Source organism: Macaca fascicularis, chromosome 19, assembly GCF_037993035.2.
Source record: "Macaca fascicularis isolate 582-1 chromosome 19, T2T-MFA8v1.1".
In the NCBI taxonomy this organism is placed as follows: domain Eukaryota; kingdom Metazoa; phylum Chordata; class Mammalia; order Primates; family Cercopithecidae; genus Macaca; species Macaca fascicularis.
The window spans coordinates 59,667,829-59,686,419 of record NC_088393.1 but is presented as its reverse complement, the minus strand read 5'-3'; the positions used below and the strand labels follow the sequence as shown (position 1 = coordinate 59,686,419).

Here is an 18,591-nt window from a genome sequence, read left to right as displayed (position 1 = left end):
TCCTGTAGGGGAACGTGAAGTAATACCCCAGTTAAGCAGAAATAGGGGGGCACCTCTGAAATGCTGTTTGGAGAAATGTTTTTGAAGTTCTTAAAGCTGTGAATGTGACTAAGAACAGCTGACGTAAGCTCCTCACATACCTTAATACTGCCTCCACTTTTTAATCTCTCCATATTAGAACTCTTTTGCTTGACTTTTAAAAGAATCCATGTTCTTCTTTTAGGTACTCTGATCAAATCCCTCTCTGGCTCATCTCAGAACTTGCTTTCCTGGTTAATCTTTCTCCCTGGCATGTTTAGTTTACTTGCTTTTCCCTGTCTCCATCCCCCTAATCCATAGTCATAGCCCCGTTTTCAAGTATTCCTAAATTTTCCTCCCTTATCTTCATTTTATGTGTGTTTCATACCTCTCATAGTTTCTTCTGTTTTTTTCTTCTTCCATTTACAAATGTCTCAGATTTTCATTCTCTACCCAGTTTCACTTCCTCTTCTCTCCTTGGCCCTTGCTGTGAACATCCAGCCCTTTTATTACATGATCAAGTGGATTAATTGGTCTCCTTTCTAGAAGATGTCTGGCAATTCAATGATCACACAGAATGGCACCAAGAAAATCAAAGCAGCCTTGAAACTATGGAGAGGCACCACAAATATCATACATTTGGCAAAATAATATCTCGTCTGAGCTCAAACCTTCATACCCCTTTTGTACTTGGGAAACACCTGAATCCTAATCTAGAGTACTTTATTCAAAATAGAAGCTATGCAAGAAATGAAGATGAATGTAATGGGTATGACGAAGTTTTTCTTTATCCTAAGCATGAGAAAATTCATGCTGAAGAGAAATACAATGAATATAATGAATGTGTAAAGGCTTTCAGTCATAAGTCACAGCTCATAAAACACTGGAAACCTCAAAAACAAAAGAAACAGTATGACTGCAGTGACTGTGGGAAAGGCTTTTCCCAGAAGTCGGACCTCATTAAGCATCAAAAAACACAGGAGAGAAGCCCTGTGGATGCAGTAGGTGTCAGACAGCCTTCAGCAGGAAGTCCTGTCTCATTTTACACCAGAGAACCCATACAGGAGAGAAACCTTATGAGTGCAATAAATGTCGGAAAGCTTTTACTGATAAGTCATGCCTTAATAAACATCAAATAACTCACACAGGAGAGAAATGCTTTGAGTGTCGTATATGTCAGAAAGGTTTTAGTGATAAGTCAAAACTCACTTTACATCAAATAACTCATACCGGAGAGAAACCCTATGGATGCAGCAAATGTCAGAAAAGCTTCAGCAATAAGTCACAGCTCATGAGCCATCAGAGAGCTCACACAGGAGATAAACCCTATGGTTGTGATGAGTGCGGAAAAACATTCCCCCTTAAGTTTAGCCTCATTTTACATTAAAAAAACCCATACCGGGGAAAAACTGTATGGGTGTAATGAATGTGGGAAAACCTTCATCCAGAGATCTGAGCTCAGTAGACATCAGAGAACTCACACAGGAGAGAAACCGTATCACTGCAGTGAATGTGGAAAAGGCTTTAGTGTAAAGTCATTCCTCAATACTTACTGGAGAACTCATACGGGAGAAAAACCCTATGGATGCAATGAATGTGGGAAAATGTTCTCCATCAAGTTTAGTCTCATCCTACACCAAAGAACTCATACAGGGGAAAAACCCTATGAGTGCAGTCAGTGTCAGAAGGCTTTCAGCCAAAAGTCACACCTGAATATTCATCAGCGGTCTCACACTGGAGAGAAACCTTACGAATGTGGAGAATGTCACAAAGCCTTCAGCCGGAAGTCCTATCTCCTGATCCATCAGAGAATTCACTCGGGAGAGAAACCTTGTGAATGCCTTGAGTGTGGGAAGGCTTTCTCTCATAAGTTTAGTCTCACTACTCATCAAAGAATCCATACAGGAGAGAAACCCTGTGGATGTAGTGAATGTGGGAAAACTTTCCCCATCAAGTTTAGCCTGGTTTTACATCAGAAAGCACATACAGGAGAGAAACCCCATGAATGCAGCAAATGTCAGAAATCTTTTGCCCAGAAGTCACATCTTATTATACATCAAAGAACGCATATAGGTGAGAAATCTTATGAATGCACTGAGTGTTGGAAAACCTTCTCCCGCAAATTCAGCCTCATTCTACATCAGAAAACACACAAAGGAGAGAAATAATAAATGAGGTGAATATCTGAAAGTTTGCAGTGAGAAGAGCTAGCTCATTATACCACAAGGTTAATATAGGAGTGAAACCTCGAGGCTGCAGAAAACGTGAACAAACTTTAATTTCAAGCTTACACATCATTTCTTATCAGAGAATAGTGCTGGGCATGATGCCAGTCAGGAAGTAATACCTTTTCCAATAAATGTCAATTGAATATAAGCCAGTGGGAACAAACAGGAAGGAACATCTATGTATTATTGATTGTGGGGATGTTGTTGGGATAAAAGGCAGTTACATCAGTTTCAGATAATTGACACTAAGGGAGAATTTCTGTACTTTAGGTGAGGTGCAGTGACTCACACTTGTAATCTCGGCACTTTGGAAGGCCAAAGTGGAAGGATCGTTTGAGCTCAGGAGTTCAAGACCAGTGTTTTCAACATGGTGAAACCCTGTCTCTACAAAAAATACAAAAATTTTCTGGACATGGTGGTGCACATGTGTAGTCCCAGCTACTCAGGAGGCTGAGGCAGGAGAATTACTTGAGCCAAGAGGTGGAGGTTTCAGTGAACCAAGATTTCACCAGCCTGGGTGATAGCCTGTCTCCAAGAAAGAAAATAAAAGAAAAAATAAATTTGTATGTTAATGAATCTGGGAAATCATGCTTTTTCATAATTTTTTTTCTGCTCTCATATAATCAGCATTATAGAAAGTATTAAATATGTAAATAAATATGCTTGTCAGAAAACAAAGCAAAAAATATCAGAATAATACCAAATATTTAAGTGTTTTGTACCTATTTTTATTATAAAAAATGATTGTTCATATTTGGGAACTGCATGTGTTAGCATCACAATTGTGAATTTGTAGTATGTATGCTTAAATGTGCATAAAGCCTTCCCATAGAATATCTGCATTGAATCTTTGTATAATGCTATGTAAATTATAATTGAACTGTGCCATGGACCCTACTGGACTGAACAAAGGAGGATGAATGTGGGAATAAAGATAAACACAAAAGAATATGTTTGGAAGAAGGGGTCAGGGGCTCCTTGCTTCTAGTGAACAAGGGCTCTGAGCTTCTACAGCACTTCCTATTTACTGAGTAAAGAAAATGAGGAGGGGGTGGTTGTCAGTCAGCTGCTTGATTTAGTACAGGCCTGCATGACTGCATTCTTTGAACAGTAGGCTCCAGATGTCCCAACAGATAATCTCAAGGAGCACAGCACCAGGGAGTGATTGCCCTCAGCATACCTTCTGGCGGCAGGTGCAGATGCGAGTTTGCTCACATTCTGCATTCATGGTAAACAGTTTGCTGTTTGATCATAAAGCCTCCAGTGGAATGCTGAGCCAGTCATGACCCTCAGGCTTTCGGGTCCCCACAGAACTGCAGTGGTTCATTGTTTTAGTAAAAAACTCATTACAATACTATATATCTTTATGCCCCTAGTGTTTGCTAGTATTTGTAAATGGGTCTGGAAGATGTTGTGCTGCTCTTGGGTAAAACTTTGTCTCATGAATTCTAAGGTAGACATTTTTCCAACATATTACCACTGCTAAAATAATGTGGCATACAATTGATGGCTTAATGTATTTAAATGGAGAACTTGGTGTATAAAATTGTGGTGTGCCATACAACCAAAGGTATCTCAGATTGGATGAAATATAGTAGAAGTCATCATCTTTATACAGGGTTTTGTTTCTTGTAAACCAACGAAATATTTGGGGATTGAGGAACATGAGTCTTCCAGGTTTCATGCCCCTTCTGAATTCTAAATAGTTTGAGAAATAGTCCCTGATATCAGAGAGATGGAAATTAAATAATTGTTGCAGTCCTGGTTCTATTGCATGAATGGATAATGTGGCTTGATCCTATAGTCAAATAAAATAAGCTCTTTCCTTCATAGCCACAAGGTGTGCAAGATGTGTTTCCCTTTGAAACATCATAAGCCAAATGTAAGACATGTTTTTTTTAATCCCTCTCTAGAATGTAGCAGGAAAGTCTCCTAAACTGTTTTCTTAAATTGAGAATAAATTCTAAAATACATTGAACTTGATTTTAATTTTACAAAAATATGTTTCCTTTTCAAGCACGATGTTTTTCCTTAAAATAGGTGACTGCAATTATAGCAGTTACTCAGGGTAAGATGTTGAACAGTCTCACATGACTCCACAAGTTATATTTACATAAGACTCCAAGAAAGGCAAAGGTTACAGTATAGCATGAAAAATAAAATCCAATGAAATAAAATACAGGTAAATATGACGGTGTTCTGAGACATACAGGCACAGATTCCAGGGATCTTTTTCAGTCACACAGGATACTATTTGTCTCCAGATAACCAACAACCAAATATAGGTGAGGTATCTGTTTCAGGGGAACCAAGGCACAAGATTGCTGAGAGGTCTTTTATATACACAGTTGCAGCCAAAATGAGACTTTTTAAACAGAGATCATCTATCTATTTTCAAAACACAGGCCAGGTACAGTGGCTCACACCTGTAATCCCAGCACTGTTGGAGGCTGAGGCGAGTGGATCACCTGAGGTCAGGAGTTTGAGACCAGCCTGGCCAACATGGTGAAACCCTGTCTCTAATAAAAATACAAAAATTAGCTGGATGTGGTGATGCACACCTGTAATCCCAGCTACTTGGGAGGCTGAGGCAGGAGAATCACTTGAACCCAGGAGGCAGAGGTTGCAGTGAGCTGAGATCGCACCACTACACTCCAGCCTAGGTGACAGCAAGACTGTCTCAAAAAAAAAAAAAAAAAAAAAGATAGTGTAAACAAACTGGTAAATGCACCTCAAGGGGAGTTTTGGGATTTTTTTTTTTTTTTTTTGCTTTTTTGAGTTGGAATCTCACTTTGTTGCTCAGGCTGGAGTGCACTAGTGCAATCTCCACTCACTGCAACCTCTATCTCCCAGGTTCAAGCAATTCTCTTGCCTCAGCCTCCCCAGTGGCTGGGATTACAAGTGCCACTTCATATCCTACATAAATCAGTATTTCCTGTATTAGACTATAAAAGTCAGCAGACTATTTTGGAGCAAGACCAGATAGTAAGTATTTCAGGCTTTGCGGGCTACATATGATCTCTGTTGTATATTCTATTTATTTTACTCTTTAAAAATATTAAAATCCAATCTTAGCTCAAGGGCAAAGCAGGCTGTGGACTGGATATGGCTCATGAGCAGCAGTTTGCTAACCCCTGGAAACCTGAATTGAACAGCAAAACTCTAAAAGTGTTAGAAGAAAATATAAGATAATGTTTCTATGATCTTAATGTGGGGAAGGATTTCTTTAAAAAGAGTTAACATAAACGATAATAGAAAATATTAAGGCCAAGCGTAGTGGGTCACGAGATTGCAGTAGCCAAGATCATGCCATTGCACTCCAGGTGACAAGAGTGAGAGAGACTCCCCATCTCGGGGGAGGGGGGAGGGAAAAATGGGGAGTTGTCTGTTTTGAATTCCCAACATGTACAGAGCACCCTTGACATTGACATAACTAACTCCATTTTACAAAAAAACTTCATCTTACGTTTCTTTTTTTTTTTTCTTTCTTTTTTTTTTTTTTTGAGATGGAGTTTCGCTCTGTCACCCAGGCTGGAGTGCGGCGGCCGGATCTTGGCTCACGGCAAGCTCCGCCTCCCGGGTTTACGCCATTCTCCTGCCTCAGCCTCCCGAGTAACTGGGACTACAGGCATGTGCCACCACACCTGTCTAATTTTTGTATTTTTTTAATATATACTTTAAGTTCTAGGGTACATGTTCACAACGTGCAGGTTCGTTACATAGGTATGCATGTGCCATGTTGGTTTGCTGCACCCATCAACTCGTCACTTACATTAGGTATTTCTCCCAATGCTATCCCTCGCCCAGTCTGCCACCCCCTGACAGGCCCCAGTGTGTGATATTCCCCTCCCTGCGTCCATATGTTCTCATTGTTAAACTCCCACTTATGAGTGAGAACATGTAGTGTTTGGTTTTCTATCCTTGTGATACTTTGCTGAGAATGATGGTCTTCAGCCTAATTTTTGTATTTTTAGTAGAGACAGTGTTTCACCATATTGGCCAGGCTGCTCTCAAACTCCTGACCTCGTGATCCGCCTGCCTTGGCCTCCCAAAGTGCTGGGATTACAGGCGTGAGCCACTGCACCCGGCCTTTGATAGCAACTTTTATTGAAGTGGCAATGTACAACAGCAGCAGAGCAATGTACAACAACATGCCCAGAGTAGCAGCTCAGAGGCAGCCCTTCAGTCATATTTCTACCCACTTTTAATTATATGCAAAGTAAGTGGTGGATTATGCAGAAATTTCTAGGAAAAGGTGGTAACTTTCAGGTCATCAGCTTGTCATGGAAAGCAGCAATAACTCCCAGGTGTTACCGTGGAAATGGTAAACATGACATGGCATACTAGCAGGTATGTCTTATGAAAAGCTGCTTCTGCCCTGTTGCTGTTTTAGCTAGTCCTCTTTTTGGTCTAGTGTTGGAGCCTGGCCTCTTGAGTCAAGTCCCACCCCCTGCCTTGATAGTGGCTTTTGTATCCAGTTTTTTCATAGAACACAATTTCAAATTTCTATGCTTGGTGTTTTCCAAACAGCCTGAAGCAAAAAGCAATCTTTAATATGAATATATATATCGATCCTCACTCACAACTTTAAAGTCAGTAACTGAGATGCAGTGACTTGTCATGAGCCTTGACTACTCAAGCTAAGTGGCCTATTTTTCCCCCCTTTCTCAAGGCATGTTCTCTGCTGTAGGGACACCTGAAATTCCCCTAAGATGGCCATGCTCAGTGGGCTGCCTCTTGACAGTTTCCTAGTAGTCAGTCAATAAAGGGTGCAGTCACCTCTCCCCAGCTCACTGAGGTAGACATAGTTGGTACTGTGCTGACCTTGGTTCCATTTGAGCCTCTGAATATCTGTGTGGCTTGTGCAGTGTTGTTGGTGCTCTAATCTCACAGTGCAGGGGTTGAGGTGTCAGGAGAGGGAACACATCAGTGCCATTTCACTGTCTCCTGTGTCAAAGCAAAATTAAAATGCAGACCAGACTTGAAAAACTCCTGAGAAAACAAAACCTGGTAGACCTTAAAAACAGCCTTAACCTTGCTTAACCTGTAAACATAAGCAACAATTCACTTGAGTCATTTCTGGTAAATGCTTGTGTTAGGGAAAGACAAAACTCAATCTCAACCGATCAAAAGCGGCCAATTCACATACTATTATGTCATTAGGGACTTTTCAAGGCAAATTTTAAAATCCATTTTTATAATTGTAACTGATCAAATAATTTCTTTGTTTTACTTCTTCATTCACCCTATGAATACTTGCGTCTAATGCTTTAAGCATAAAAGGACCACGAGACTTCTTTTGGTGTGATGCTTCCCAATTCATGAACTGCTGTTTGTTCAGTAAACTCTAGAAAATGTTTACTGCGCTTCAGATTTTTGTTTTCAGGAGAGCCATCCCGGTTAATGATACAAGAACAACTGTTTCCCGTCTGTACGTCAGATCTACCAAGATGGCCGCGCCCAGAGAGCCGTGGCACAGGGTGCGGACATGTTACGTCCCTGAAGAGAAGCCTAAATCCGGTCGTCCTAGCGCAGCAGAATCGACTCTCGCCCTCGTCGGCCGCCGTAGGCCGGTGCCAATGCCGGGGTTTAAGGGCCAGAAAAGGAAGCAATCACGGAATTTAGGTGTAGCCAGGAGAAAATCAGGTGAGCGTTTGGGTCTCTCCGTGGAGTAGGTTAAAGTGGCAGGGAGCTTCTGAGGAGCCTGTGGGGAGAGCTGGCGGCCTGGGCGGTGGAGCCTTTGGGTTGGGGTGCCTTTGCGGTCCGGCATGGGAGAGTTCTGGTTGTCGGGCGTTAACGGTCTGTCGAGTTCAGCGACTGAGATTCGGCGTCAAAGTTTGGGGTCTCTGAGGGTCACTCTGTTAGTAGGGCTGTCGATCACTGGATCGAGAACTGTAGGGGGACGCTGCCCAGCACACCGGCTTCATCACCGACCCCATTATTATCACTTCAAACGCCGCAGTTTAAAGTCGGTGATGAAGCCGGGGTGCTGGGCAGCCTACGAGGGTGTCTGGTGTAGGTTTTAGGGTGAATCAGGGATGTGTGTTAAGTGTTTAGGGAAGGTCCAGGTATATGGGGCTCAGAGTCTTGTAAAATCTGATATTTTACAAGCCCAGGCCCCTGGCTGGTGGTTGAGTTGTGAAACTATAACCGCCCACCCTTGCCGGCTGCCTAGACAGAACCGATTTGTCAAGATAGGGAAATTGCAATGGAGAAAGAGCAATTCATGCAGAGCCGGCCGTGCGGGGAGACCGAAGTTTCATTATTACTCAAATCAGTGATGAAAGAAAATTTTCAGCGGAATTAATTTTAAAGGAGTTTAAATGAGCAATGAACGATTCGCGAATTGGGCAGCCCCCAGAATCACAATAGATTAACAGAGACTCCAGGGGTGCCTCGTGGTCAGAACAAATTTATAGACAAAAAAGTGACATACGGGAATCGGAAGCGAGGTCCAGAAACAGTGAGATTGGTTACCACTCGTCGTTTGCCGTATTTGAACGCCATTGGAACATTCAGCATTCTATCACTATGGCCGCTGGGATTGGCAACGCTCAGGTATTGTTACAGGTGCATACGATTAAGTTCGGTTTTCAATTTTGTCTGCAGTTTATCCACAAGGACTCAAATATAGAAGTATGGAGCCCTTCTCAGGCAATATTTAGTTTGCTTAAGCATCAGTCTCCTTGAGTATTTGAGGATCAAAGTTTCCCCCCATCCCCCAGACGGAATCTAGCTCTGTTGTCCAGGCTGGAGTGCAGTGATGAGATCTCAGCTCACTGCAACCCCCGCCTCCTGGCTTTGAGCGATTCTTCTGCCTCAGCCTCCCGAGCGGCTGGGAGTACAGGCCCGCACCATCATGCCCGGCTAATTTTTGTATTTTTAGTAGAGACAGGATTTCACCATGTTGGCCAGGCTGGTCTTGAACTCCTGACCTCAGGTGATCCGCCCGCCTCAGCCTCCCAAAGTGTTGGGATTACAGGCGTGAGCCACTGCACCCAGCTATGATTGTTATGATTTATAAGAAATGTGTGCTTGATCTTTATCCTGTTTCCTGGCACATGTCTCCTAAAACCCTTGGAACCTCTTCAGGGATAAGTGTCTTCGTGTGGCATTGAGATGGCAGGTGACTGGGTGCTTCTGGCTGACCTTAGGATGGGGGAGGCTGCTTGCCAGGGCAACTAACTGTGTGATTTGAGGGTTGGAAATTTTAGCTCTGTCTGGCAACAGGGAGGTTGAAGGTTGAGTTGATCACCAGTGGTTAGTGTTTTAATCAAGTATGCCCATATAATGAAACTGGCATAAAAACTCAAAAGGATTGGTGAACTTCTGGGGAACTTACAGATTCTTGAGCAGGTGGAGGTGCCTGAGGGGTGGTGCACTGAATCTCTAATAAGCTGCCTTGGAGGGCATGGAAGTCCAACGCCCCTTGCTACAAACTTTGCCCTGTTCTATCCCTTCCATCTGGCTCTTCATCTGTATCCTTTGTAATATCCTTTATTCCTTTTCCCATTTGCCCTGAGAATATTCACCGTCGATGCTTGCAGCTGGAGCATTTACCCCGAGATAACTTTGTCATGAACGGTCTCGCTTTTATTATTTTCATATTGTTCTAGTAGATGGACTTTGGAAATAAAAGACATCATTCTGGCCGGGCGCGGTGGCTCAAGCCTGTAATCCCAGCACTTTGGGAGGCCGAGACGGGCGGATCACGAGGTCAGGAGATCAAGACCATCCTGGCTAACACGGTGAAACCCCGTCTCTACTAAAAAATACAAAAAATTAGCCGGGCGCGGTGGCGGGCGCCTGTAGTCCCAGCTACTCGGGAGGCTGAGGCAGGAGAATGGCGTGAACCCGGGAGGCGGAGCTTGCAGTGAGCCGAGATCGCGCCACTGCACTCCAGCCCAGGCGACAGAGCGAGACTCCGTCTCACAAAAAAAAAAAAAAAAAAAAAAAAAAAAAAAAAGACATCATTCTATTTATAGCATTCTGTTTTTAGTAGTGGTATTTCCATTTACAAAATGTGGTAGTTCTTGATCACTGAAAATGTCAAATCCTAAAAAACATAGCATTCCTACACGTGATGTTAACATCATTCTCAAGCAGTTCTTGGCTGAAGACTCGCTAGATGGAGCCGATTTTTCCAAATAGACAATTCTGATGATTCAGATGATTCTGATGTTAGTTCTGATTAGAAATAACTCCTAGAACAGCTTTTATATTTTATTTCCACATTGAAAATCAGATTTACTGCAGCCTCAAAGAGCATATTTATGACAAGTTAAATAAGCGCTGGCAGCAAGCTGCACTTCGTTTTTCTAGACAGGAAAAGAGTTAAAATAAACCAGTAAATGTTAAGTGTTTTCCTGAGTTCTGTGAGCAATCCAGCAAATTAATCAAACCTGAGGAGGAGGCCGTGTGAATCCTGATTTATAGCTGGTCTATCAGAGATACAGGTGACAACCTGCTGCTTGCAACTTGCATCTGAAGTTGGGGGCAGGCTTGAACTGAGCACTTAATCTGTGGTATCTGACACTATGTCCAGATACACAGTCTCAGAATTGAATTAAATTGTAGGATGCTGTCTTAGTCTTGTTGGTGCTGCTATAACAACATAGCTGAGACTGGATAATTTATAAACAACAGAAATTTATTTGTTATAGTTCTGGAGACAGGGAAATGTAAGATCAAAGCACCAGCAGGTTTGGTGTCTGGCGAGGGCCCAATTTCTGCTTTCAATATAGTGTTTTGTCCCTATTTCTCTGGAGGTGAATAATGCTGTGCCCTCACGTGGCAGAAGGCGGAAGAGCAAAAAGGGCCGATGTGTGTGTGAAGCCTCTTTTATTTTTATTATTACTATTATTCTTTCTTTAGGTTTTTTTTTTTTTTTTTTTGGATACAGAGTCTCACTTTGTCACCCAGCCTGGAGTGCAGTGGCACCATCATAGCTCACTGCAGTCTCAACCTCTCAACCTCCCAGGCTCAAGCAATCCTGCCTTGGCCACCTGAGTAGCTGGGAATACAGGCATATGCCACCACGCTTGGATAATTTTTGTATTTTTTGTAGAGATGGGGTTTCACTATGTTGCCAAGTCCTGAGCTCAAGTGATCTGCCCACTTTTGCCTCCCAGAGTACTGGAATTACAGGTGTGAGCCACCACACCTGGCCTTTTTTTTTTTTTTTTTTTTTTGAAGAGACAGGGTCTTGCTGTGTTGCCCAGGCTAGAGTGCAGTGGTGCAGTCACAACTCACTGCAGCCTCAAACTCCTGGCCTCAAGCGATCCTCCCACCTCAGCCTTCCAAAGTGCTGGGATTACGTGCATGAGCCACTGTGCCTGGCCAAAGCCTCTTGTGTAAGGGCCTTAATGCCACTCACAAGGGAGGAGCTCTCATGACTTAATCACTTCCTAAAAGCCCATCTCTTGATACCACTGCATTGGAGAGTAAGTTTCAACATGAATTTTGGAGGGCACAAACATTCAAACCATAGCATCTGGCGTTTGGAAGCTTAGATTTTTGGAGGCTGTCTCACCATTTCCTAATAAGAGTGACTCACTGTGCCTAAGTTGTTTTTTCTTTTTTCTTTTTTTTTTTTTTTTTTGAGACGGAGTCTGGCTCTGTCACCCAGGCTGGAGCGCAGTGGCGCGATCTCGGCTCACTGCAAGCTCCGCCTCCCGGGTTTACGCCATTCTCCTGCCTCAGCCTCCCGAGTAGCTGGAACTACAGGCGCCCGCCACCTCGCCCGGCTAGTTTTTTTTTTTGTATTTTTTAGTAGAGACGGGGTTTCACCGTGTTCGCCAGGATGGTCTCGATCTCCTGACCTCGTGATCCGCCCGTCTCGGCCTCCCAAAGTGCTGGGATTACAGGCTTGAGCCACCGCGCCCGGCCTGTTTTTTCAAACAATGTGGTTTATCCTGAACACCTGCTTTCCTCTAGGATTCTGGAGTTTTGGTGTATGTTAGCCAGTAAGCACCTTCATGATCAGCCCCCAATAAAAACCATGGGCACACAATCTCTCTCTAATAAACTTCCTTGGTCTGTAGTGTTTCACGTGTGTTGTCACAACTTGTGGCTGGAGGAATCAAGTGTATCCTGTGTGACTCCAAAGAGACTGAACTTGCAACTTGTGTCAGGCTTCCTCCAGACTTTGCCACATGTACCTTTTCCCTTTGCTGGTTTTGCTCTGTATGTTTTCACAGTAATCAGTGGTTGCCATGAATATGATTACAAACTGAGTGTTGTGAGTTCACCTAGTGAATCACTGCATCTGGGAGTGGTCTTGAGGGACCCCTGGCACAGCTGTCTGCATTCATTCACCTGTCTCCCGTTTTCCAACAGACTCTCAGGTGTCCTTGACTTGTGGCAGCATCACTCCAGTCTCTGCCTCCATCTTCACATGGCCTTGTCTTTTCCCTGGGTGTTTCTTCTCTGTGTGTCTCAAGATTGTTGGGAAAAAGGCTTGTAGGGTGCCGGTATAAACTGGTCATAAAAGTATGGGACAATAAATTGTGGAAAGCCTCAGGAGGCCTCTGAGGAGGAAAGCCGCCTTATTGCCATCACGTTGACCTGCTCTTTTGTCTATAAACACTGTGCTTAAGGAGAAAGACACTCCTTTGAAGCACTGGAATGTGGTCAGATATGCCGGCTGCTAGTTAAGCCCACTCCCATATGACTCTCCACATTCAGAGTGTTGTTTTATTGCCCTGGGATGTAAAGACGTGGAGACACCTGACAAAGGGATGCTTAGATGTATTGCTTGGCCTTGACTTCAGGAGAGTTTAAGCAGCAGAGACAGCATCTGGGCCCAGAGGGAATGTGTCACCAAATGAACTTGATTTTTACTCCACAGATCCTGGCTCCCCAGAAGCAAGAGACTTCAAGTGAAGGAAGGAGGAGGTTCCTGCATGTGGATGTCATCATTTCTGGGAACACTCTTAAATGGATTTCTTAGCCAAAATTTAGGGAGGATCCAGAAGAAACCAAAGATGAAGCATCCCAGTTCTTGGGTATTTCCTGAAACAGAAGAAAATGACAGAGGCCCAGGTGACTTTTGGTTTGTTTTATTCTTAACTCGATTCCCTGATGGATTTGTGGAAGTCTAAAGAAATCAGTTCCTTTACATTAAAAGTATAAATTGGAAAAAATGAGCTCTGGGGAGAAACAGACTTAGACTGTACCTTTCAACCAGGACAAAGCGGGATCATGAATACATTGTTCACATAGCTCACATGTGACCAGTGTTGGAATATAATGTGTGACTCTGCCGGACCCTGTTGGTTACATTAAGTGTCAACTTGTGTCCAAAATCTTTGGCCACCATCACACCCAGAGAATCATGGTAAGTTACATGATGTGCACTGATTCTGAGGAGAATGTGAGTCCCTTCCTCAGGGGATGTCAGTATTTCATGGCACTTAAATCTTGGAAAATTCGTTTGATGCTTTCTGCTAGAGGTGACAAGATAGACTTTTTGTCCTTAACAGCTTTCTTCCAAAAGATACACAAGCAAGTTTCGTGTGGCTGTTTCTACACGATTATTCTCAGTCCTCTCTGGGACTATACCAAGCAGAATTTAATGAACACAGTATTTCAGGAGCCCTCAGCACCGCGGCCTATATACCCAACCTTGTTGCAGTCTGTTTAGTCTGTGAATAAACCTAGTTGCCTAAACAATACAAGGTTTGCTTTCAAAGGCGCTCCTTGAACAGGTCACTAAACTGGCGTTTAAGTACAGATTTGACCATAGGGAGTTGAAAGTTCCCTTTGGCAATGGCTTGGGTTGTTGAGATCCACAGGGTTTGCTTTAGAATGTCATGTTGTCTCAGAAAATACAGATCCCTTCCCTGTTTTCAAATCCAGTTGTTAACCTCTCACCTCTTTTAATGCCTTAACTTGAAAAAATTATGCAAATGACTCATTATAGTTTTAAATGTGTATATATTTGGTTTCTATCTCTGGTTCCTGGCACAGAGCTCCTAAAACCTTTAGAATTTCCTGAGTGATAGGAGTGTTATTTTGTTCTTCATAACCAGCCCCTTTCAACCATACCTGAGTTTATGGTAATGAGGTGACTCAGGGTGGGCTCCTTTTATAGTAATGAGGTGACCTCAGGATGGGGCTGGTTGCCAGAAAGACCAAGCCTTGATTACAGAGTTGGAACTTTCAGTCCCACCCCTGACCTCCAGATTCTGTCACCAATGGTTGATTATTTCTTTTTTCTTTTTCTTTTTTCTGAGACAGAGTCTCGCTCTGTCGCCAGGCTGGAGTGCAGTGGCACAATCTCGGCTCACTGCATCCTCCACCTCCTGGGTTCAAGCAAATCTCCTGCCTCAGCCTCCTGAGTAGCTGGGACTATAGGTGGGCACCACCACACCCAGCTACCCTTTTTTTTTTTTTTTTTTTTTTCAGTAGAGACAGGGTTTCACTATGTTGGCCAGGATGGTCTCGATCTCTTGACCTCATGATCCGCCTGCCTCGGCCTCCCCAAGTGTTGGGATCACAGGTGTGAGCCACCATGCCCAGCCATGGTTGATGATTTAATCATGCCCACATCGTAGAATCTCCATAAAAACCCCCATGGGGTTTGGAGATCACATGTGGAAGTGGGGGGTGGGGGAAGGGTGTGCTGCAATTCCACAGGAACAGAGGCTTCTGTGCTTGGCACCCTTTGGACCTTGACTTCTGTACCTCTTCACCTGGCTGTCATTTGTATCCTAGATAATAAACTGTAATTGTGTGACATTTTCCTGAGTTCTGTGAGTCATTCTAGCAAATTATCAAACCTGAGCAGAAAGGTTGTGGCAGCCCCCAATTGTGGTCAAGTTGGACAGAAGTGCGATAATGTGGGGACCCCAGAGCGGCACATGATGTGAGGGCAGTCTTGTGGGACCGAGCCCTTAAACTTGCAGAGTCTGATGATAACCCTCAGTGGTTAGTGTTAGCAGAGGATCGAACTCTAGGATACCCAGTTGGCATCAGAGAATCAAAGGGTTGGAGAAGTGTTGCTGGAAAAGACACTGTGTATTTGGTATCAGAAAGAACCACAGATTCATGGATAGTTTTTTTTGTTTGTTTGTTTGAGATACAGTCTTACTTTGGTGCCCAGGCTGGAGTGCAGTGATGTGATCTCCACTCACTGCAACCTCTGCCTCCTGGGTTCAAGCGATTCTCATGCTTCATCTAGGCGCCACCATGCCCAACTAATTTTAGTATTTTTAGTTGAGACCAGGTTTCGCCTTGTTGGCTAGGCTGGTCTCTGATTCCTGACCTCAGGTGATCCACCCGCCTTCACCTCCCAAAGTGCTGGGTTTACAGGCATGAGATACCATGCCTGACCTCATGGATAGATTTTTCAATGTGAAAGACTCAAGTTAAATAGTACACAAAGTTCCCCCTCTGTATACTTTTTTACCTAATTCCCTAGTCTGTCATTAACAAATGCTTGTCTTCCTGTTCTAGGGATTTACCTGTGAGGACATCTATGTCTGCATGTGTGTGTGTGTGTGTGTGTGTATGTACACATGCATTTGTATACATATACATGTATCTATGCATGTCAATGTTTACATGTATGATGGCTTATTTTTTACAGCCACTGCATAGTTTGTTGTTTTGCTAAACATCATGGTATAGTTCACATGAAGGGAATCATGCTAGATTATTCTGCTCATGCTATATGACTATAGCATATAGTTCAGGGTTGCGAGTAGGTGCTGAAAAACACTGCAGATGTTCTTATGTTAGCAAGAGGATTTAATGGCTGCATATTACAGAAACTTACGATTTGTTGGATTAATGGATGGCTGCATGGTTATTATAAAAGAGAATATTTTACTATGACTTTGCTTCTGTCACAGTATATTGAAAGAACTAGGAATACAGTTTATTTGTGAACATGCTGAGTTTGTACTGCAAGGGTCCACTTATGTACAAGCTTGAATCAAAAATATAAAATTCTCAGGATGTGCAACTCACTTATACAGAGTGCCATAAGCAGATTCCACCAGGCCAACTGTGGGTCATGAGTATGCACAGTTTCAGTATATGTGGGGCATCCTGAAACCATTCCATTGGGTATACCAAGGGACAACTGTACAGGTGCAACTTATATGGTGAAAATGGGCAGAACAACTTCATATTTCTTCCATGCCAATAAAAGAGAAACACTTCATATTAAGCAGGACTGTGTTATTACAGGAATCACTGACCCTGAGGGATGTGGCTGTGGACTTCACCTGGGAGGAGTGGCAGCTCCTGGGCCCTGCTCAGAAGCATCTGTACCGGGATGTGATGTTGGAGAACTACAGCAACCTTGTGTCAGTGGGTGAGGACAGCTGCCCTGTGTCACTCAGAGGGTGCCCAGTCAGTGGCCTTTGCTTCCTTAGCTTCTGGAAGCTTTGGTGTGTCTGCTGTGCTCCCAAATGGCAGATCCTCAGGCCCCTCTGTGGTCCCAGAGGAAGAGGCACTATCTTCCTTCATCTTAGAAAAAAACGCTTTAATTTGCTAACATGCAAATTATGCAGTCCCTAACATGTACCTTTCTCCTATCATCAGAGCCATGTAGTGCAATTCAGTGAGCCTAAGTCTTCTCCCATTTCCCACAAACAGGGTTTCAAGCTAGCAAACCTGATGCCCTCACCAAGTTGGAACAAGGAGAACCGCTATGGGCATTAGAAGATGAAATCCACAGTCCAACTCATCCAGGTAAGTGAGAGAGAACCAGCAAGAGAGGAAGGCAGTGAAAGTCACATTCTGGTCGTTTAGAGAAGGCATGACAGTTGTGAAAGTGTTTAGGGAGACAGAAACAGCTGCCACATATCCTTCTCCCCATATGATACAAGAGCTCTTTTTCTTATAGGAATTTAGAGAAACATACATACCCCTTTATCCCTTCTTGGAACTGAACTGATCCCTATTCATTTCTTCTTAGATGTTGTTTCCCGTAAGTTCTTCTTGCTTGGATTTTCACATCTTCCCATTCTTCTTCATCACTTGTCAGAGGATCATTTTGTGTTTCTGAGGCAAAAACAACAAACTGTTTTTTTTTTGTCTCACATAGTCACTCAACCCAGCATTTATGCCACTGGATATATAGGGTTGTTTTCTCACACCTCAGACAATTCTCCAGCAGACATCAGCTGGGTGTCCTCTATTTCAAATCAGCTCTGACACTATCTACCTGATGCGGCATCAGATCCCACAGGTTAAGGGATCAGTCCAAGACTGTCTCCCACTTCAAATGCCAGTGGCAAGTCCCAGGTTGTCACCTCAGCTTCTGATCAACCAGCTGTAAAGTAGAGGTTCCCAAGACCCTCTCCTCAAGTTTGATTAATTTGCTAGAACAGCACTTATATGTATATGCATGTGTGTGTATATATATATGTGTATGTGTCTATATATGTGTATATACATTTATACATATACTTTATATCTATATATACATTTATATAAGAGAGAGAGAATGCCATAAGCATTGTCTAGAGTTGCTGATTCATCAAATGAGATAAGAACTGAGGCACAGGAGGCCAGGCATGGTGGCTGTAATCCCAGCAGTTTGGGAGGCCGAGGCAGGCATATCATGAGGTCAAGAGTTTGAGACCAGCTTGGCCAACATGGTGAAACCCTGTTTCTACTAAAAATACAAAAATTATCCGGGCGTGGTGACATATGCCTGTAGTCCCAGCTATTTGGGAGGCTGAGGCAGGAGAATCACTTGAACCCAGGAGGTGGAGGTTGCAGTGAGCAGAGATCACGCCATTGCACTCCAGCCTGGGTGACAGAGTAAGACTCCATCTCAAAACAAAAAACAGAATAACAAAAAAACCTGAGGCATAGGTATGTGACTATGGTTTGTTTTTTGCATTCTGACAGTATGTATTTTTCACCTTGAATTTTCTTTTCATGACATGGTTTATAATACACTACAATATAATAATATCTTCCGGCCGGGCGCGGTGGCTCACGCCTGTAATCCCAGCACTTTGGGAGGCTGAGGCGGGCGGATCACAAGGTCAGGAGATCGAGACCACGGTGAAACCCCGTCTCTACTAAAAATACAAAAAATTAGCCGGGCGCAGTTGTGGGCGCCTGTAGTCCCAGCTACTCGGGAGGCTGAGGCAGGAGAATGGCGGGAACCTGGGAGGCGGAGCTTGCAGTGAGCCGAGATCGCGCCACTGCACTCCAGCCTGGGCGACAGAGCGAGACTCCGTCTCAAAAAAAAAAAAAATATCTTCCATCTCTAGATTCCCATTCTACTTTGCACCCCAATCACACACAAGCCACTCCCATAGATATCATATCAGTGGGATTTGGTGGTGCTTGAGGTTCCTTTGCTACTCTGGAGTCA

General features: G+C 43.5%; 1 protein-coding gene across 20 annotated transcripts in view; it reads left to right on the top strand.

Moving 5' to 3' along the window:
• LOC107128235 (zinc finger protein 577) overlaps positions 1–18,591 on the top strand; it is a 61,968-nt gene that overhangs the window by 17,301 nt on the left and 26,076 nt on the right. For 5 of the 20 annotated variants that reach the window (XM_074024454.1, XM_074024453.1, XM_074024451.1 and 2 more), the window contains 4 exons: positions 7,687–7,892; positions 13,096–13,584; positions 16,443–16,569; positions 16,854–16,949. Coding sequence is in view for 16 of the 20 variants with exons in the window: in XM_074024451.1 (XP_073880552.1) it covers positions 13,582–13,584; positions 16,443–16,569; positions 16,854–16,949 (226 nt within the window). In the remaining 4 variants the exon portion in view is untranslated. Of the gene's footprint in view, positions 1–223; positions 4,228–7,686; positions 7,893–13,095; positions 13,585–16,426; positions 16,570–16,853; positions 16,950–18,591 lie in introns of those variants that run through there. The other 15 variants (XM_074024464.1, XM_074024458.1, XM_074024466.1 and 12 more) reach the window with 10 other exon arrangements.